General features: G+C 39.0%; 1 protein-coding gene across 9 annotated transcripts in view; it reads left to right on the top strand.

Annotated features, from left to right (window-relative positions):
- The window catches only part of PIGN (phosphatidylinositol glycan anchor biosynthesis class N), a 108258-nt gene extending 87565 nt beyond the window's left edge, over nt 1-20693 (top strand). For 5 of the 9 annotated variants that reach the window (XM_027577299.1, XM_027577302.1, XM_027577301.1 and 2 more), the window contains 3 exons: nt 8817-8859; nt 11080-11132; nt 18682-18805. In XM_027577299.1, coding sequence (XP_027433100.1) covers nt 8817-8859; nt 11080-11132; nt 18682-18805 — 220 coding nt within the window. Of the gene's footprint in view, nt 1-8816; nt 8860-11079; nt 11133-18681 lie in introns of all 9 variants that reach the window. The other 4 variants (XM_027577305.1, XM_027577304.1, XM_027577300.1 and 1 more) reach the window with 2 other exon arrangements.
- Nucleotides 20694-22760: the final 2067 nt, after the last annotated feature.

Raw genomic sequence — 22760 nt, 5'->3', positions numbered from 1 at the left:
TGCAACAAAGCATAAGAGACTATGGGACAGCAGCTGAGAAAGAGAAGCAAGTTTTAGTGTTAACGGAACCTGGACTGGATCGCCTGACAAAAAGAACCAAGTGGCCCTTGGAGATCTTGGAGGATAGGAGGTTTATTTAACGCCGTTGGGCTCAGAGGAGAGTGATCTCCAAAGGTCTGAGCCCCAAGCACAAACAAAGGGGGCAAGTTATACACTTCTACTTCTGCATACTTGGCACTTTTGGCACGTGCACGAAGCAGGGCAGGGAGAAGAACCTGGAAGAGCCCCGGGGCAAGGACTGGGACTCTCTCGCTGGCTCGGTCGGCCATCTTAGGACACAGATTTTCCTTATCATTAGGATTACAGAAGTGTTTGACAATCAAGCAAATGATGAGACCTAAAAGGGATAATTTTCTGTTCTATTTGATTACATAGTCAACTATACAAGCAAGCCATGGATAAACAGTAGTGATTGAAAAAAGAATTTGGGGAGGTCAAATTGTCAGCAGTGTGATCCAGCAACCAAAAAGCTAGTTTTTCATGCCCTGTACTAACTGAAATGAATATAAGATATTTTGACACTATCATTTTAAATATACTATTTTGTCTTACTAGATGTTTTGATCTTCGGGATAGTATGCCCCCATATTTAGGAATTCAAATTTGAATCAGAATTATACCTATATTGAGGTGCCTGGGTGGCTCAGTCGTTAAGCGTCTGCCTTCGGCTCAGGTCATGATCCCACGGTCCTCGGATCGAGCCCCGCGTCAGGCTCCCTGCTCAGCAGGAAGCCTGCTTCTCCCTCTCCTACTCCCCCTGCTTGTGTTCCCTCTCTTGCTGTCTCTCTCTCTGTCAAATAAATAAATAAAATCTTTAAAAAAAAAAGAATTATACCTATATTGAATCACTTTTATTGCAGGAGCATTTTCCAGGGGAAACTGTATTAAGCCAGCTTGATTTTTTTAATTTATATGAAGTAAGACTAAATTACTTCCAAATATTTTAAAATTTCTTAACAAATTTGCATTTGTTTATCTAATTTTTGTCTATCTTAAAGTCTATGAATTTTAGCTTGTTCTGGTGTGATTTCTTTTAATGGTTATTATCTCCAGCAGTTGTAACTAATTTACCTAGGTCAGAGTATAGATCTGGTTTTTGTCAAGAAAATTTGCTTCCTCCATCATTATTTTGTCACTTCCAGATTTTACCCTGGTGGTTTTAGCTTTCTATGGTGTTATTTGGTGGTGTTTAGAAACAATTTTGTAGGGGCGCCTGGGTGGCTCAGTCGTTAAGCATCTGCTTTTAGCTCAGGTCATGATCGCAGGGTCCTGGGATCAAGACCCGCATCAAGCTCCCTGCTCAGTGGGGAGCCTGCTTCTCCCTCTCCCACTCCCCCTGCTTGTGTTCCCTCTCTTGCTGTGTCTCTCTCTGTCAAATTAATAAATAAAATCTTAAAAAAAAAAAAGAAACAGTTTTGTAGTGTTCTATGGAACCAAAAGGTAGAAGTTCAGTCAGTCTTGTGTCTAAAACAAATGTCACAATATGTAGTAGTAGCCATTTTCAATTTTATTTTATGCTGATTACTTCTACCATTCATTTAGCATATAATGTTTTGAGTTTCTATTACAAGCCAGCCACTGTTCTAGCTGCTGGTAATACAGTGGTGAATAGAGCTTACCATATACTCAGTGAGACAAATAAGAAATAAAACATTTGCCATAAAATGTCAGGTTGTGTTAAATGTCAGGAAGAAAAATAGATTGAAGAGGAGACATTTAAGCAGAGACTGAAATAAACACAGAGTGAACCATGAAACTATATGAGAAATGAGCACTTTTAGGTAGAGAGGGTGTGGAGCATACAAAGGGCATGAGGTGAGACCCATGTAGAGTATTTGAAGAACAGCAGGAGGGCCAGCCATAAGAAGAGTGTGCTAGCAGAAAAATTGTAGGAAGGACAGTTGGAGAGATGGGTAGGGGCCAGATCATATGGGGCCATTTCGGCCAGAGTTTGGACTTCTGAATTTTTCCTAGTTGAGGCAAGAAGCCATTGGAAGGTCTCAAAGTCTCCTTTGTCTGTTCTGCGACTAATACCTTTAGGAGGACAAGAGTAAAAGCAGGAAGATGGTTGGAGCTGAATGACCTTAGTGGGTTGGTGGAAGTAATAAGAGGTAACATTCATTATCATTTCTATAAAAACCCAGTAGCATGCATTTATTTCTTGAATCAAGGAGTATTCATGGGATAGTCTCATAGGATCTAGGTGCTCAGTAGCTTGAAAACAGGGATAAAATATCAAAACTAACCAGATTTTAATGGAAATATTGTTTCCACAACAAGGAGATTAATAATCCCATCCTACTTCCATAGTAATTTGATCACCCTAAGTATTAAACACTGTGACATTTATGCCTTTTTGTTTGAACAATATATGAATAAGTAAGGGAAACGAAGGACACATTCAAGGGAAAATGGTGAGCATACCAAAGGCTTCCAAGAGTAGATAGTGCCTTGGGGAGACAATGTGCATCATGGCTAGGAGCACAGGCTCTGAGGCCAGACTTGCTATGTTTAAATTCTGCCCTTGGGGTGCCTGGGTGGCTCAGTCGGTTAAGCATCTGCCTTTGGCTTGGGTCGTGGTCCTGGACTCCCAAGATCGAGCACTGCATCAGGCTCCCTGCTCAGCGGGAGTCTAATTCTCCCTCTGCCTCTGCTCCTCCCCGACTGGTGCTCTCTCTCTCTCCCAAAATAAATAAAATCTTAAAAAAAAAAAAGAAAGTCTGCCCTCTCACTCGCTGTGTGACCTTGGACAACTTTTCTGTTCCTCAGTCTCCGCAGAATACTTCAAAATTTGCTCTGGAAAGCATTTTCCTTCTTGTTAATTGAGTGTTAGATCAGACATCATATTCTCTGATGAACTTTTCTTACCCAGCTGCCGTCCCCTCAAATTCCTAGCTGAAGTTAGGTAACTTTACCTAGGTAAAAGGAGAGAGAGAGAGCGCACACCTGCAGGAGAAAGGGCAGAGGCAGAGGGGGAGGGAGAGAGAAACTTAAGCAGACTCCACACTGACCGTGGAGCCTGGTGCGAGGCTCCATTTCATGACCCTGAGATCACGACCTGAGTTGGATGCTTAACTGACTGTGCTACCCAGGTGCCCCATGATGAACTATTTCTTACTTTTCTATTTCACACTCTGTTGTGGGCTCAATTGTGTGCCCTCCCCCATCCCCACACCAACAAAGCATATGTCGAATGGGACTGTATTTGAGATAGGACCTTTAAAGAGATAATTAAGGTAAAATAAGGTAGGTCATGGTGGGCCCTAGTCCAATATATAAATGGTGTCCTTATAAAAAGAGGAGATCAGGACAAAGACACACACAGAGGAGAGACCATGTAAACGCAAAGGGAGAACATGGCCATCTCCAAGCCAAGGAAAGAGCCTCAGAATGAGAGCACCCTGCCAACACCTTGACCTCAGACTCAGCTTCCAAAACTGCAAGAGAATACGTTGCTGTTTTTGAACCCCCCAGGCTGTGGTACTTTGTTATGACAGCCCAAGCAAACTAATACACATCCTATGAACTCTGAAAGGGCAGAGATTCTTTCACTGTGTCTTTAATTTTATCTAAAGTTTTTGTTGCAAAGAGTGAAAAAGAAATCAGTATATATTAGGCACCTACCATATGCAGGCACTGTATTAGATAATGTACATATATTACTTAATTTTCCCAACAGTGCTCTGAAGTACTCTGCCCATTCTATAGATAAGGAAACTGAGGCTGAGAAGATAGTAATTACTCTAATCAGGTGTGTCTTACTTCCAGAGGGTTGTAGGACATCATCTGTGTCCTACAATAAAATGTGCTTTTAGAAAAACATTTAAAAATATCAAACCAAACTTCAAAAAAGATATTTAAAAGTCAGTTGCATTTAAATTGCATTTATTTTTTTTTGTTTACAGTTTTTATTTAAATTCTAGTTAGTTAACATACACTGTAATACTGATTTCAGGAATAGAATTTAGTGGTTCATTACTCACAAACACCTAGTGCTCATCACAACAAGTTCCCTCCTTAATACCATCCCCCATATAGCCCATTCCCGGCCCACCTTCTCTCCACTGACCCTCAGTTTGTTCTCTTAAGAGTCTTTTATGGTTTGCCTCCCTCTCTTTCTTCCCCCCCTTCCCCTATGTTCATTTGTTTTGTTTCTTAAATTTCATATATGAGTGTAATCATCTGTTATTTGTCTTTCTCTGACTGACTTGTTTCACTTAGGGTAATACCCTCGAGTTCCATCCACATCATTGCAAATGGCAAGATTTCATTCTTTTTGATGGCTGAATAATATTCCATTATATATATATATATATATATATATATATATATATATATATATATACACACCACATCTTCTTCAGCCATTCATCAGTCAATGGACATTTAGGCTCTTTCCATAATTTGGCTATTGTTGATAATGCTGCTATAAGCATCGGGTGCATATGTCCCTTTGAATCAGTATTTTTGTATCTTTTGGGTAAATACCTAGTAGTACAATTGCTGGATCATAGGGTAGTTCTATTTTTCACTTTTTGAGGAACCTCTGTGTTGTTTTCCAGAGTGGCTGCACCAGTTTGCATTTCCATTAACAGTGTAAGAGGGTTCCCCTTTCTCTGCATCCTCGCCAACATCTGTTGTTTCCTGTGTTAATTTTAGCCATTCTGACAGGTGTGAGGTGATATCTTGTTGTAGTTTTGATTTGTATTTCCCTGATGATGAGTGATGTTGAGCATCTTTTCATGTGTCTGTTAGCCATCTATATGTCTTCTTTGGAAAAATGTCTATTCATGTCCTCTGCCTATTTCTTAACTACTAGATTATTTGGTTTTTTTTGGGTGTTGAGTTTGATAAGTTCTTTATAGATTTTGGATACTCTGTATCAGACATGTCATTTGCAAATATCTTCTCCCATTCCAAAGGTTGCCTTTTAGTTTTGTTGATCGTTTCCTTCACTGTGCAGAAGCTTTTTATCTTTTTTTTTCTTTTTTTAGAGAGGGAGAGAGAGAAAGAGAAGGGGAGAGAGGGTGAGGGGCACAGGAGTGGGAGAGAGAGCATCTTTCCAATTTTAGTATATGTGCTGCCGAAGCGAGCACGAGAGAGAGCATCTTAAGCAGGCTCCACACCCAGTGCTGAGCCTGACGAGGGGCTTGATCTCACAACCCTGAGATCATGACCTGAGCTGAAATCAAGAGTCAGATGCTCAATCAACTGAGCCACTCAGGCATCCCAAGAAGTTTATCTTGAAGACCCAGTAGTTCATTTTTGCTTTTGTTTCCCTTGCCTCTGGTGATATGTCTAGTAAGAAGTTGCTATGGCCAGTGTCAAATCCTGTGCTCTCCTCTAGGATTTTGATGGTTTCCTGTCTCACATTTAGGTCTTTCATCTGTTTTGAATTTACTTTTGTGTATGGTGTAAGTAAGTGGTCCAGTTTCGTTCTTCTGCTTGTTGCTGTCCAGTTTTCCCAACACCATTTGTTGAGAAGACTTTTTTCCATTGAATATTCTTTCCTGCTTTGTCAAAGATTAGGTGACCATATAGTTGTGGGTCCATTTCTGGATTTTCTCTTCTGTTCCATTGATCTATGTCTCTGTTTTTGTGCCAGTACCATACTGTCTTAATGCCTGCAACTTTGTAATATAGCTTTGAAGTCTGGAATTATGATGCTTCCGGCTTTGCTTTTCTTTTTCAAGGCTGCTTTGGTTGTTTAGGGTCTTTTGTGGTTCCATACAAATTTTAGGACTGCTTGTTCTAGCTCTGTGAAAAATTCTGGTGGTATTTTGATGGGGATTGCATTAAATGTGTAGATTGCTTTGTATTTCTTTTTTTTTCTTCTTGTCTCAGAAGAACTAGAGCCATAGGGTGGAATTTTTGTTTCACTGATTTTGATTCAAAGAAGGAAAGCATTTTGTAGTAATTAGGGCTGTGTAAATTGGGGTGGATTCAGTAACTGGAACCATTAAAGCCCATGCTAGACAGAGCTTTCATTGGGATTGTTACTTTCAGAATTGGTGTGTTTTTCAGAAGGTTGTACTCAATGACCATTGTGTTCTCTACAGACTCTTAGTTTAACACACTTATTGTATGTCTGTTTTGTCAGACTTGTTGTGAATGATACATAACACTTCAATTAGATATGGTATGTCTGACTCGTGTTATATGTCTTTGTATGTGAACTATTGAGTTACATTTCTATATTTCAGACCTATAGGTAGAAAAACAATTATGTCTAAAAGAGAAGTCAAGGATGATTTTAAAATAAGCATACTAACTTTAGTTGAAATGGAACTGTGTAATGCAATTCAATAATTGATCATATGAGTTTTCCCTGGAGGAAATACTTTTTTAAAACATTAAGCTTGTAAGTGAGATGAGAGAAATCTACAGCTTTCTTGCAGCTCTGTATTGTATATAAAAATTTTAAAATCTGAGAACACTTTTCATTGTTGTTTTCTGTTTGGACTTAAGAGAAAAGCACTAGATGACAAAAATGATTTGCATTTTTTCCCCTTTTATTACCTAATTGCTATGATACCTTAATGGGGGAGGGAAATTTGTCCATTTCTTCCACAAATAAAAAAGCTAAGATTCTGTATTACACATGAGCATTAAGTTCTTCATTGCCTTGTTAAGGAAATCAAGTAGGCATGCTGTGATTTTTTTTTTTAATCTTGACCAAAATCTTATACCTTACATAAAAATTAACTCAAAATAGACCAGATTCAAACTTTTAGGAAAAGCATAAGAGAAAAATCTTTGAGATTTGGGCTAGGAAAGAGTTAGGCTTGACATTAAAACCATGATCTGTGTAAGGAAAAATTGATAAATTGGACTTCATCAAAATTAAAAACTCTTGCTCTACAAAAAAGAAGACCCTGTTAAGAGAATGAAAAGACAAGCTACATACTGCAGAGAATATTTACAAACTATGCATCTGACCAAAGACTACTTCCAGAATATATAAAGAACTCTCAAAACTCAACAGTAAATACCAAACAACTTAATGAGAAAATGAGCAAAAGATCTGAGCATATATAGATGGCAGTTGAAGCTGTTCAACATCGTTAATGACTAAGGAAATACATATTAAAACCACAGTGAGGGGGCGCCTGGGTGGCTCACTCGGTTAAGCGTCTGCCTTCAGCTCAGGTCATGATCCCAGGGTCCTGGGATTGAGCCCTGCATCAGGCTTCCTGTTCGGCAGGGAGCCTGCTTCTCCTTCTCCCTCTGCCTGCTGCTCCCCCAGCTTGTGCTCTCTCACTCTCTCTGTCAAATAAATAAATAAAATCTTTAAAAAAAAAACAAAAAACAAAAACCAAAGTAAGGTTTCTTATTATACAGTGATCAGGATAGCTAAAAATAAAAAGTAGTGACGCCAAATGCTGGTAAAGATGCAAAGAAATTCTCTCATATATTGCAGATGGGAACATATATTGTATAACCACTCTGGAAAGAGTTTTAGTTTCTTCTTTTTTTAAAGGTTTTATTTATTTATTTGTCAGAGTGAGCGAGAGCACAATCAGGGGGAGCGGCAGGCAGAGGGAGAAGCAGGCTCCCCGCTGAGCAAGGAGCCCGATGTGGGACTCATCTCAGGACCCTGGGATCAAGACCTGAGCCAAAGGCAGATGCTTAATGAACTGAGCCACCCAGGAGTCCCATGAATCTTTAGTTTCTTATTAAACCAAACAAGCAACTGCCGTAAGATCCAACAGTTACATCCTGTGGCATTTTTCCTAGAGAAATAACTTATGTTTGCATAAAAAACTGTACTCAAGTGTTTATAACAGCTTTATTTGTAATGTCTTTCAGTGTTTGAATGGTTAAGCAGACTGTGGTACATCCATAAATGGAGTACTACTCAGCAGTTAAAAGGGTCAAACTATTGATACATTACAGTACCTTAGATGAATCGCAAAGGAATTATGCTGAGTGAAAAAATACAATCCCAACAGGTTACAAAGTGTTATATAAATGATTCCACTTATACAACACTCTTGAAATGACAAAATTATAGAAATGGAAAACAGATTAGTGGTTTTCAGGGGTTAGGGATTAGGCAGGGGGTTGGTGCAGGGAGGATAGATGTAGCTATAAAACAGTATCATGAGGGATCCTTGTAATGATGGAAACATTCTGTATCTTGACAGTGTCAGTGTCGATATCCTGGTTGTGATATTGAACTATAGTTTTGTAAGATACTACCTTGGGGGAAACTAGGCCAGGGGTACATGAGATCCCTCTATATTATTTCTTGTAATTGCATGTGATTATCTCAAAATAAAAAGTTTAATTAAAAATCATAATTCTGGGCACCTCAGTCGGTTAAGGTCCAACTCTTGACTTCAGCTCAGGTTGTGATCTCAGGTTCATGAGATCAAGCCCTGCATCAAGCTCTGAGCTGAGCATGGAGCCTGCTTGGGATTCTCTCTCTCCTTCTCCCTCTGCCCTTTCCTCCACCCCTTCCTCCTCTCCCTCTCTCTCTCTCCAAAATAAATAAAAATAAATAAAAATCATAATTCATATCCCTTTCCTACCACTGAAACAAATATTCAAAATGTTAAATAGCATTTTTGAATTTCAGACTATACTGTGGGACAGTTGCCCATTATAATGTGAAAAGAGCCCTTGTCTAAAGTAGTATTTTCAGAAGCAAAAATAGCAATAGAGGATTATTTGATTATTCTCATTTTTATTTTAATGTGCTTTAAAAATGTGCCAGTTCTATTATGTGTAATCTTTCTTCATTTTTTTTCCAGCCTTTTTCTCATGGTTCTCATCATATCAGACATTATGGCTTTGGTAAGGCATTACTGGATATTCAGTATAAATAAGATTGAGAAGCTAAGTGCTAGTTTAATTTAATCAAGAGAAATCTGAATGCATTTCTGTGCATGAAATCTTTAGATATTAAGTTATAAGTGCTGGCATAATTTACACATATAAATTACTTTCTTTTTATATGACTTATGCAGAAAGGGTGTTCTTCTGAAGGTGTCAAAAGTCTTCTTACTTGATTTATTTTCATCTGTCATTTTATACCTAGTCTTCCACGGTGCATTGTGTCTGAAATGAGCCTTCCATAGGCAGTTCACAGAAAAAGCTAACTTTAGATTTAGGTAATACATCATTTTCCTACTTGAAATGTTGATTTTTCTAACCCTTCTCTAAGATTGAGAAAACGGATGGAAGGAAGAAAGGAAAGAAGAAATAGAAAGAAAGAGTGGGAAGATGTTACCAAGTTAATGACTCTTATAAGTGAGTTCTGAGTAAGGAGCATGCAGATGGGCCTCTTGTATGTAGTGTATTAAGAAAAAGAACCTACTTTATACCTACAAATTCAGGGGGTTCTCAAAACTGCCCTCAGGTTTGAAAAATCACTAGAAGGACAAAACTCACGGAAAACTATTATAATCACAGTTAGGATTTATTGTAGGAAAGTATACAGATTAAAGTTATCCAAGGGAAGAGACTCAGAAGGCAGAGTCTAGGAAGGGTCCGGATGTGGAACTCTGGTCCTCTCCCTGTGGAGTCAGGACAGCATTACTGTTCCAGCATTGATGTGTGGTGTTCATAGGGCGTACTGCCAACGAGGCTCGTGAGAGCCTCGGTTCAACTTTTTAATGAGGATCAATCACATTTTGTCCCCATGACTGACCTTTAATGTTCAGTCCTTCTAGAGGTGGTACCTGATAGCACATGGCCCAAAGCCCCCAATATAAATCACATTATTAGACTGTCCAGTGGCTAAGGCCCCCAAGGCAAAATGCTCCCATCAGGCATGGCATTCCATGGGCCTAGAAGTCACTCCAGGTAGCTGAAGGCAAAGGCCAGATTTCTCTTTGGGTAAAGCTAATTCTTCACTATATAACATCCTATGCTAGAACTGATTAGAGACACCGAGTAATCTAACTTCCCAATCAGATCCCTAGTCACTTGATTTAGGTGAGAGCATTTTTGTGTTCTGTTGAACTGGATATCCATTATATATCTGAAATTGACCATACATAATAATGCTAGAACAAATCAGCTTTCAGTTTTGCTCACAAAGAGCAAGATACGTTAACAGAAGGGAATTTAAATTCTCTGATTAACTTTGTAAAGAGTCAGATTGCTTTCTTTAACTTACGAAGCCATTTGTGACCATTTGTAAGCTTCTGCTTACTGGACCAGCATCATCTCCAACCTTGTTCTCACCACACCAGCCTCCTCACCTGGACCTGCTGCACTCCCCCTGGACTCTTAACATTTACATAGGTTTCTCCCTCTGTCAGAAACATACTTCTCCGATCTCCTCAGACTCCTCTTTCACCTGACTCTTACTTTTTACTTAGATTTGTAGACTTTTTATTGGGACAGACTTCCCTTATACTCCATCTGGGTTATGTACCCCTTCCTTTGTGCTCCCATAATTGCCTGTCTTTTCCAATGATAACACTCATCTCTCTCTCTCCCTCTCTCTCTGTCTCTCTCTCTCACACACACACACACACACGCACACACACCTGATATTTTGATTGAATTATTCACTAGGTTATACAACTCCCAAAAGAGATTTTATCTCCAGGACCTAACACAGTGATTAGCACATAGTAGGCTGTCAGTAGATATTTGTTGATAAATGGATGATGTGCCTTTTTTTTCACTGAGGTCTTTTTTATTATTCGTGTCTTTTATTAAAATCAGTAGAGTCTGCAACTTTTGATCTCAGGGTCTTGAGTTCAAGCCCCACATTGGGCTTAGAACTTACTTAAAAAAATTAAGTTGGTTATCTTTATTTTTAGCTATTCATAAATGTCACTTTTGTGTTCATTTGATCGAATAGTAATGCTACGTCTGGCTTTTAGGCTATTGCTCATTTTAGTCCAAGCAGAAATTTCTATGAAGGACATACAGATTCTAGTCAGATAGTGGTTATAAGAGGTCAGAAGTCTGAAACTGATAATCCTAAAATAAGTTGTTTTTCATCTGAATCAAAATACCTTTGTTTTTAATGGAGCCATATTTTGTTTTATTTTACAGCATTTTTTCTTCTTAGTCAAGGATTATGGCAGCTGGCTTGATATTGGAACAAGGTGCAGTATATAATCACATTGAAATTCTTAAGAATACGGTGAAAAAAATAATAACTTGACATCTTAGTGGAAGGTACCAATTTGATTTTTGAGGTAAACATAGCAAGTAGCAATTATTTTAAGCTTCTGGATGTGAGACATGTCTCTCCATTTCTTAACATTAACACATTAGCAAATGATTTCTTGGGATGATGTGGGGATAGATGCTAACTCTGGAGAGAACTATAGAACAGCGGGAAGGTGCAAGGGAAACTGTGTGAACCTGATCTGGGTTTTCAGAGTCTGTCCTGATAATCTGTCAGTCTCTTTACAAAAATGATGCACTCAGTGGCAGTATGGATTTTATGTGTCAATTTAAATTGTGTGTAATCCTTATCTGCCTCTTAGAATCTTTAATATGAGAACATTTAACGTGTGAGATCTTACAACAGTGTTCTAGTATAATATGAACAAAAAGTCAGTTTTTTCTTTAATATGATTTGAATATGAATGATTGCTATAATCTGTTAAGTTTCTTCTCTTTGAGAAATAAAGCAAAGTTAGTCTTTTTGCCTTTTTGTTTTCAAATGCATTCGGAGACAATTTTTTTTTTTTTTTTTTTGACAGAGAGAGAGAGAGCGAGAGCAGGAACACAAGCAGGGGGAGTGGGAGAGGGAGAAGCAGGCCTCCCGCTGAGCAGGGAGCCCCATGCGGGGCTCGATCCCAGGACCCTGGGATCATGACCTGAGCCGAAGGCAGACGCTCAACGACTGAGCCACCCAGGCATGCCCGGAGACAATATATTTTTATAGACTGCTTTTATTTCATTTAGTCAATATTTATTTAGCACTTGTGTTGCTGGAAATTGCATAGGTTTGGGTGAGACTGTGTTAGACATTCTCTCCTCTGTTCCTACCTCTTAGGCAGCTCACTTCTGGTCCTGCTTTCTTATTTATATACACGTTTGCCTCCCTGCCTCATCTGATTTTAATCTTCTTCATTCCATATGTGCCAGGCATGTAAAAGGTGTCCCTAGATCATTTTGCTTTCATTGCTCTTAAGCTTGAATGCTTAGGGAAAGTTTTGACGTCTCTCTCTCTCTCCAGCCCTCTGATCCCAAAGTGTCCAGACAAGATAGTGGGTTAGAACATGGGCTTTAGACCAGAGCACCTGGGCTTGGACAACTTCTGCCACATTTTAGCTACGAGACTGTCAGCAAGTGACTTAATCCCTCTCATCTCTCCCCTGTCTCGTGTAGTTGTCTGAATGGATGACTCCACGTGGAACATTGAGCACAGTGCCCGGCATCTAAGAAGTTTCAGTAAAGGCAGCTATTTAGTATTGATGTTATTCTGTGGTTCTATTTTTTATCCTTAAGAGTGTTTTTTGTGTTTGACGTACGTCTCCTTACTCTCTCTGACGTCTGATTAATTTTCTTTCATTTTAGACATACGCCAGAATTTTGTTTGGGACATATTCTCATAAAATATAGTATTTTTATGTGTGAGACTTTTTATTTTTAATTGTAAAATATAGATATCAAAATTTACCATCTTAACTTCTTTTAAGTGTACAGTTCAGCAACATTAAGTAAATTCACACTGTTGAGCAATATCACCATTATTCATCTCCGGCCCTGGAAGTTAGGGTGAGCTTAACTGTAAAAGGGAATGTGGGAACTTTTGGGGTGATGGAAATGTTCTCTGTCTTAACAGTGAGGATGGTTATGTGGTGTACCATGTGTTAATACTCATCTAACTGGACACTTAAAACGGTTCCATTTTCTTACATATAAATAACTCCTTAAAGATGACTCATAAGGAAAAATAGAAGAAAAACTAATAGAAGAAAAAATAACTATCTAAAAGTGAAATTAGTAGGATATAGTATAAGTATGCTCAGTTCTTCTCTTTCCTAGCAGGGACTTAATATATAATGTTTTAAATTGATGTATCAATAAATAGCAACATAAAGATACTAATTCATGGTAAGGAGGTAACCACCAGAAGATCTAAAAAGAGAAGTGGCCAAAGCAGTTGTCTTGAGAAGTAGGGAAGGAGGAATGAGGATTGTCAGTTTTCATCATAAATCTTTCACCACTATTTTATGTTTTTAATACTGCATGTATGACTCTGATAAAAATTAAAGAGAAAGGAATAAATGAAATGGGAGGTCAGGAAGTAGAGTTTAAGTATAGACCACTTTTTCAAGCTTCGTTAGAAAGGAAAGGAGAAATACAGGGCAGTAACCGCATGGAATACCCTCACGTCTCTCTGAGATTTTATTGTCCTTCATTTTACTCATGAGCGTGAAGAATGATATTATAGTTGGAAGGAGCGAATGTCCCTCAATACATCATCAATTCTAATTGCCCTCTGTCAAATCTGGAGTTCTGGAGCCGGTACTGGGGCCCAAGTGGAGTAAGCTTGTTTACAAAGTACAGTAGAGGCAGAGAGTTACCCACAAGGTCAGAGCAAGGCTGTGCATTGCAACACAGAGTCCACATGGCCAGCAGTTGGTTATTTGAGACAGGAGTCCTGAAAGACATGATGAAGGCAGTTCAGAGATCGGGCAATCTGTTTGCATTAGGTAAAGGCAAAATAAGACAGAAGCTCGAACTTGAATAGGAGGTCCAAGATGTCAGTCAAAGGATTGCCCCCCCCATCACACCTCTGCCACAAGTGACCAAACTTTGTGTTGTGCTGCAGTGTTTAAGGATCTTCCAGCACGTTATTTCATGCAATCTTTATCACAACACTGTAAAGTAGATATTCTTCACTGTAGATATATTTACTGTCTTCATTTTAGAGATGAGAACACTGTGGCCCATGTTAGAGATGAGGAGATTGTGACTCGCTTATGTCACAGACTGGTGAATGATGGAGCAGGGGCAGAGGGCAGCGCTTCAGGAGCCACGGCTGTAGAATCCCCACTGCCCCTTACTGCCTCTACTGACAGGGAATCGCCCGAAGTCTTTGTTTTGTGACTCTCATAAATCTTTTTTAAAAGTGGCTTTGTGTCTGATCCTGTGTGTGATTGTTGCAAAGGAACCATTCACTGCAGAGTTTTGATAACATACGTTTTGGATTTGAAGGAGAAAGAAATATTGATTAGGAGGGTATGAGCCAGAAGTAGATTGTGTCCTTTGATGCACAAAAGTTTTAAATTTTTATGTAGTCCATTTTATCTATTTTTACTTGTGTTACCTGTGCTTGCTTGATCCTTTTTAAAAGAGGCTTTGAGCCATCGCAAAACTTGTATTTAACATCTAGCATGACGTTCTTCCTGGCACTTGCGTGGTACCTCCAAGCCTATTTCTTGCATTCCTTTACACAACCATCATGGGAATAATGTGTTCATCAGAGCACAAAATAATTGCAGAACGAGAGACTATAGATGCGTAAGACAAACATTGAGCATCATTCAAACCAAGGGAAACAGGATGGTGCATCAGCCCTCGCGGCTCGAGAATGTGTTGATGACCCCCGCTCTGCAGTACTAACTATCAGAAAAGGATGTTAACTCCATGTTTCAGTACTATAATTTATTGATGATACTTATTAAAATATTATATAATTGATTCATGCTATACAGGGTAAAAACTATGCTGTAGGAATATTTTGTGGTAATGGTTCTTTTTGTAATGGGAGCTGCCCTCCGCACACAGTGACAAGTGCAGGTTTATCTGGAACGGTCCTGGGCTATGTCTGTTGCCCTGGTGCACTCATTACCCCCACGAAATCCAGAGGGGATGGAAAGGTGATAAAGGCACAGCCAGTTAGTAATTTTAGGTTAAACCACAGTTCCCCTCAGTCTCAGTGCTTTGTCCTCACAGATCTAACTCCCATCAGTGAAATGGGGTGCTTGTTCTGAGAGACTTCTTGAAGGCGGGTGTAGTAGGGGACTTCAGAGCTCGGGTTCTGTTCATCAGGCTGAAAGCAATGAATGATCCTCCATAAATTCCCCACATAGTCTCCTGGTCATCCCTGCTGAAATACCTCCTTGCTCTGCTGTTTGTCTTCTTTGTCTCTTATTATAACGTCCAAAAAATGCCCTCTTAGCGAAGAAAGATGATTGCAGAGGGGAGGTGGGGGATGGAAGGGGTTGGGATGGGGAAACAATATGAAAATCTGAGTTAGAAAAATTAGGTTTTCTTAATGGAATTGCCCGGATTGAGCTGCAGGGGGACATTTTTGATTTGCTGCTGCTCCTGTCAATAAGTTAGAACTCCAGAATCTTCTCTGGGTATCCTGTGTAGCAGTGATGGCATGTACCGCCTTGGGGAGCCATGTGGGACAGGTCTGATGGGCACGAGTGGTGCATCCATCTTCATCAGCATCTAATTTATTGCCAGGAAAAGGCTTGGATAATGGTTGGAAAATATGCTTCAAGATTCAAAGCTAAAGCACCATATAATAGGGTTCACGTTATCAAAACTTCATTATTGGGGCGCCTGGGTGGCTCAGTTGTTGAGCATCTGCCTTCGGCTCAGGTCATGATCCCAGGGTCCTGGGATCAAGCCCCGCGTCGGACTGCCTGCTCAGCAGGAAGCCTGCTTCTCCCTCTCCCATTCCCCCTGCTTGTGTTCCCTCTCTCTCTGTGTCTCTCTCTGTCAAATAAAGAGATAAAATATTAAAAAAAAAAAAACAACTTCATTATTGTACTTTTTCCTGCATTCTGTTTGTGAGAATGTTGCTTTTAAGTTTTGGGTTTCTAATTATTCCTGTGTGAATGTATATATGAAAAGCTGAGATGTTTCTTGTCATGTTGTAGATGCTACTAAATTTATTGGCAGAGTTTCCTTAATGGGATCCAGAGTTATTTGAATTGTACTCCTGCAGTGGTTTCCCTTTGTGACAAATTTTATTTCTAAACTCCTTTTTATTAGTAATATAGTTAATAACTTCAGCCATAACATGCCTTTTATATACAGGAATGGAATGTTGTCATTTTGTCCTTACTACTCGATTGCTTTATGAATACAGAAATGGTGAGAATGTGTCCCAGAATTCTAGAGAGGAGTGGGAGCTCACCAACCCCATGAATGTGGTCTGCACGTATCTAATGGTCATAGTATCATCATGGTGATTGCAGTAGGTTTTCAAAATAGGTTTGAGAGATTCCTCAGCTGTTCATTTCAGGTTAACAAATAAGTAATAGGGACGCCTGGGTGGCTCAGGGGGTTAAGTGTGTGCCTTTGGCTCAGGTCATGATCCCAGGGTCCTGGAATCGAGCCCCGCATCGGGTTCCTTGCTCAGCAGAGAAACCTGCTTCTCCCTCTCCCACTCCCCCTGCTTGTGTTCTGTTTCTTGCTGTGTCTCTCTCTGACAAATAAATAAATAAAATGTTTAAAAAACAAAACAAAAAAAAAAACCAAATAAGTAATAGTTTGTTTTAAAATGAAGAATGTATTACTAGGGCATGAGACAGTATTTATGGGTGTAGTCCAATATGTTTAAAAATGCATCTTCAGAGCAGATTTTACCAGAATTAAATTGAGACTCTTAAAGGAATGTACTCCAGTCAGTATAGTCAGCTGAGCCTGTGGCTATGAGCTCAGTGGTTCTCTGGAGAACCTTGCGGCATCAGGTGTTCTTTTAACAGCCATGTGAAAAATATCCTGCCAGGCCATAAAACCGAGTTAGGCTGACAGAGCTACAATTTAGTATTTTCTTCTTTTGATCTTTTACACTGTATCTTCATTCATAGCGGGTCGTAAACTTCACAGAGTCCTGCCCTTTATATGGCATCCTGAAAGAAGTGTATTTCTTAAGCTAGAGAAAAAAATCCCTTTGAGGTAATCTTCATAACTATAAAAACACATTTAAATTTATATTCTAAGTGTATTTGGTATGAGGTGAATACAGTCGGCATCATCAGTTTGATTTGATAGTGGTGTGCATTTGGACATTGTTTCCTACGTGCACTATTGTTATACCTTATTAAAATACAAATGACAACTAAAGTATCATTTCTCTCTGGATATAATGATAACTTCTCATTATGTTCAATACTATCTTAATATCCTCCTAAATGTAATTAGTAAGTGCCATAAATGCTTTTACTCTTATAATGAATACTAAGCTTTATTAAAATCAATGATTCTTGGGGCGCCTGAGTGGCTCAGTCGGTTAAGCAGCTGCCTTCATCTCAGGTCATGATCCCAGGGTCCTGGGGTCGAGCCCCTCGTGGGGCTCCCTGCTCAGCGGGAAGCCTGCTTCTCCTTCTCCCTCTGCCTGCTGCTCCCCTTCCTTGTGCTCTCTCTCTGACAAATAAAATCTTTAAAAAAAAATGAATGATTCTCAAACTTTTTCTTCTCCAATGCATGTGACAGAGATGACCTACTTCTATTGCCCATTACCCTGATTGAAAAGTACAGTCAGCCTTTCAGGACCCCTTGTACAGGCTGAACAGGCCTTCCTGGTGCCTCCGTATGCCCCTCTGCACAGAGACCCTGGCCCTCTACCATCACACATGTGCACCTTGAGAATACCTGATGTCAAAATAGTGAAGGGGAGAGAGTGGGAACAGCTAAACTCATTTCAAGTTGAAATTGGATGCTCCTTTAACTCTGCTATGCTAAGTAGATACCAAGACTTGATTGATGGAAAATACCACAAGCTGAATGCCTTATGGCTCCATTGCTTGAAAATGATGAGCTTCACAACTGTTTCCTACCAATAATGTTGGCTTAAATGAGCCCAGCGTTTGTGATTTCAGGCCACTGTAAAGAGATAAGTGATCTGTGAAACACCTTTTATAAGTAGACTTCTACTAAATTTGAGGATAGCCACTACCTACTGGTTTTATGAAACTTCTTAAGAAATCAAGTCATATTTAATATTATTTATATTAAAGTAATTTAAAATGTTAAGAGTGTTTTAGGTAATTTAAAGTATGAAAAGTGATAAAAGGTCTAAAAGAGCAAAATCTGGGAGACAGCAGCTTTGACTTGGAGATTAATGAAGAAATGTATCCTTTTACCTTTGTTTAGATGCCTTGACTATAAAACTTTTACTTCCCTGAATTTCAATTTGGGTAACGTGTGTGTGTGTGTGTGTGTGTGTGTATGTATGGTTGGTAGTTTTGTTAAAGTCCTTCTGACTTCTGTCAAAGCACAGGATGGCCTGCTCTAGAATGTCAGAATACTTAAACCTGGGGACAGTAACCTTATATTGGTGACAAAGACACAGGCACTGCCAGTATCAATCAGACATTTTCATAACATATTACAGTTGTTGGAGAGATCTCAAAATATTATTTATGTTCATCACTACTTCTGTAACAAATTTGTTTTTTTAACATTTGGTGTCTATTTCAAAATCACTGGTGGGATGCCTGGCTGGCCCAGTTGGAAGAGCATGAGACTCTTGGTCTCAGGGTAGTGAGTTCGAGCCCCCTGTTGGATGTACAGATTACTAAAATAAATAAACTTGAAAAAATCATTGGTATCTTTTGTAATTCTGTGTATTTTATGTATACATTTAGAAACATTATTTAGAGGGATCTTATGTTCCTTCCCACATATGTTTTCTCTTCCTGTAACGTGTTTCTTTTTCTCCTTCTGTAGCATTAGCCACTACGTGATTGTCATGTCTCTGACCATCGTCCTGGTGTTTCTCAATGGCCTGGCACACCTGCTCACAACAAAGAAACTCAGACTCTGTGGCAAACCCAAAAGCCACCTCATATGATGTTACCGAAGCCATCATTCGACATCTGGATCCTGTTTCTCATTTGCCTTTTAAACCAAACTCTTACTGAGGATTCAGTAAGAAAATGGATATTGATATACAGCATATTCTGCTCCTACAAAGAAAATTTTATGTGGAATTCTGAATTTACAGGGTGTCTGAAATAAAGGAGCTTCCATTTTATTTAGGTCTTGTACGTGTGAAATAGTGGTTATATCTGTGGAAAAGCATTTCTCCATTTGCATTTTCTTCCTTTAGCTGGCAGCTCTTCTCACTGATGTTTCAGAGCACCTGTAACAGTCTGGTCACCAACTATGCAACTCCCCATACGTGCAAAGGAGAATGTGCTCCCGTGGGGGCTCCTGATCACATCCAAAAGCAATGATGGCAAAACTCGGGAGGACATCGCCAGGTGGCACCATAAATATTTATCAACTCTCAGCACTGCTTTTGCAAGTAGTTTTAACTACTGAATGATAACACTAGAAAGACAATCAGGATCTGTTAGTTCCTGAAGCTTCAGTGGAAACCAGTGCTGCCAGGTGTTCGTCATTTTCCTTCAGTGTGCACCAATACTGTCTTAGCGCTGTTTCCAGGGTGTTCATCGTGTATCAGCCAGGTGCGGGTTTGACCTTCACTCCTTTTTTTTTTTTTTTTTTTTCATATCTGGATTCCCATTGGAATTTCTGGGGATGGAAAGGTAGAAAATGCTTGGTATTTGTGTCTAGTTCAGGGGAAAATTTTTTAAAGGATAAATTTTTAATTGTAGACTCACTATTATCCCCATACCTTTTATCATGTGTTGTTTCAACAGAATTCTTGAAGTCAATGGTTAAACTTTCTGACCATATCACAGAAATCATTGTTAACATTGCTTATCTTTCTGGTTGTAAGATGCTAGCCCAAAGGCCTAGAGTCCTCTCATTTAATTTATATTTCCATCTGTAAACTAATTCTAATGGACAAAATATTTTAAGAGTAATTTTTATTTGGATTTTTCATAAAGTGACCTTTATCTATCACTGTAGAGCTGGCCTTTTGCCTGCTGTGTGCCAGTCGATTTTGGCTGATGCTAAGCTTCACTGGTCTGAGTCTCATTTTAAAAAAAATAATTGCTTTGAATTAAATTATAGCATTACTAACTCACATTAATGATGAAGAAGCCCTCTACAAATAACTATATTTTTCAAATTGGCAAGTGAGTGAACAAATACAATTTAGAAGATTCGAAAATCAGTTTGCAAAATGTGCTTTCTTAATTTCTGCTTATGATGAAGCGTGGTTATAATTTATGTGTAATAGTACTTCATGCTATACCAGTGACAGCACCATTGTAAGAAAAGAAAGATCAATGTCAGTATAAGACCCCATGCATCAGTCTGTAATGTAGAATTTCTATCAACAACTAAGAAGCTGCTGTTAGCCGGTGATGACATTGGCAGATGTAAAACCCATGAACTTTCACATTGTCTCAGAGGATTTTTAATCTGTTTTTAAACAAGTCAGAGAAAACTGACTTTATAAACACTTAACCATTTAAATCCTTTTATATCTATTTTTACCTTCCATCTTTTCCCAGAGTTTCACACAGAGGGATTAATGAATATTTTATTATGGCATTGTAAAAGGTGCTCAGTGCTTTACCTTTATTTTGTTCTTCGAAGCGCATCTTTTCCTAGTATTGTTTTGAGTCAGTATGTGCTTATAAAACAGGACTATGTACTTGCAGCCACAGGCTGACCTTGCTACACTGTTTACTGGATGCCTCAGACTTGCTTGGGAACAGTTTGCTAGAAGGGCCTTTTCTGTTTTGCAGCTTGTCAAATATCTTAAAAGTGTTTTGAAATGCATATTTTTATATTGACAGAAAAAATAAATATGATTTTAAATATATTTCTGTTTAAGGCATTCACTTTTTCATTCTAACTGTTAATACTAGATCTCCAAATCAAAACTTACGACATTTGCTGGTTAACATTTGCTTAAGTTAGGAATTCCTATAAGAATTAAAGGGTGCATATCAGATTGAGAAAATAAACAGAAAAGCCAGGGACCACGAATAAATCTTGGAGGATACTCCAAGGACTTCAGAAACTAACTGCAGTCTATCCATAATCAGTGTTTTAATTCTCTGTATTATTATATTTAATGTGCACTATTTAGAACATAAAATGCTTTTTTTATTTTTGGGGGAAATAATTTTATTAAATAGTAATATATTTTCATAATAATTCCCGTAAAATGACCTAACAATGATAGAGCTGGACTACATACATAGATCCCTATTCATCACTCTCAGTATTGTTTCTTATCAAAAACTCATTCCAAATTTCGGCCAACTCACATATTTAGGAGCATATATGTCCCCCATCCCCATCCCTACCCCCTGCTTTTATACACTTGTTGTAGTAGATTAAGGATTCCTTTGCTCCCCTACCTTTGGTACATACCTCTGCCATCAAAAATGTAATTTCTGATGGAGCTGGCCCAGGGATGGGGGAAGGGTTATGGGGGGGGGGGCACTGTCTCCAGATACAGGCAGTAGCTCTGCAAGGTTCCAGCTCTCCTGGGGAGGACCTGGGGAGCTCCTCTTAGATAAATCCTAGACATCTGATGTAGGGGGCTGAAGGGAGAGAGCTAAATCGGCTCAGTCATTTGGAGTGGACCCCCTTTTGGCAGTTCCAAGGACTCCTTTAAGAGAACAGAGAGAACCTGGTAATTTCTCACCTTTTCAGAGTCATTCTTTATATATCTACGTTTTTTTCATCCTTTGTAAAATGCTTTGAAGTGGGATTGTTATGGTATGTGTTTTCAGTACTGTGGTAATCTCTTGTAGCATTTTTGCATCAAGGTATGTAAAAAAGGTAGATGAGATTTCTGCACTTAATACTCATTCTATGACAAGAGCATGTGAGAAGTAATGTATCACTTACTAATTTCCTTAGAGACACAAACAGATCACTATTTTTCAACTCATCACCCTTAGAACTGCAGTATTTATTTGCCACATAGCATTTCTCAAAGTATGTCCCTTAGAACATCAGTTCCTTAGGGTTTCCAAGGAATCCTTCCTTGTATTAGGATACAAATAAATGTCATAAAAAAAATGGTTCCCTGATCAAATATATTTGAGAAGCACTTAGTCAAAGTTAAATAGGTATATTTATTATAGTACTTAGGGAATTTAACTTGGTCTATGAATTGTGAAGGGAAAAAAAATAGCAGTATACCAGCAATTTCCACTTGCTTGGCTGCAGACCCTCCTTCAAGTCTCCCTTCCAGCTGGGAAGCATGCTTTAGAAATGTCGCCATATCCTTTCATAATTAAAACCTCAATTTGTGGGGCGCCTGGGTGGCTCAGTCGTTAAGCGTTTGCCTTCGGCTCAGGTCATGATCCCGGGGTCTTGGGATCGAGTCCCACATCGGGCCTCCTGCTCGGCGGGGGAGTCTGCTTCTCCCTCTCCCTTTGCCTCTCCCCCCAGCTTGTGCTCTCTCTCTTGCTCACTCTCTCTCTCTCTCTCTCTCTCTCTCTCAAATAAAATCTTAAAAAAAAAAAGCTTCAATTTGTCACAGTTTTGGAAAAGGGTGTTATATGCTTAACTGAATCTGTTTTCCTGAGGAAACTGTAACCCTTAATGTGGGAAAACTTTAAAATTTTATCTGCCTCTTTATAAATTGTGCCTGTGATCGTTTAGTTTTCCGTGTGGGGCCCTTCAGTACGGCCGTACAGCATCCAGTCCAGCACAGATGATCACATGGCCCTGATAGCACTTGGACTAGGTCTTCATACCTTATATTTTATAGCCTTTACCAGAAAAATACATTCACAGCAGATATTGGCTTGTTTTCTTGTGATTTGTCACTCTAGAAGGTGGTTACTAGTTAAAGTTTTATGCCTTCCTTGGTTTTTCTGTTTTACTTATTTCTGTCTTGCCCTATTTTCTCTCTTCTCTAC

The sequence above is a fragment of the Zalophus californianus genome, chromosome 14, assembly GCF_009762305.2.
Source record: "Zalophus californianus isolate mZalCal1 chromosome 14, mZalCal1.pri.v2, whole genome shotgun sequence".
Taxonomy (NCBI): Eukaryota; Metazoa; Chordata; class Mammalia; order Carnivora; family Otariidae; genus Zalophus; species Zalophus californianus.
Note: the sequence above shows the minus strand (reverse complement) of the source record. Positions and strands in the feature narration are given on the sequence as shown.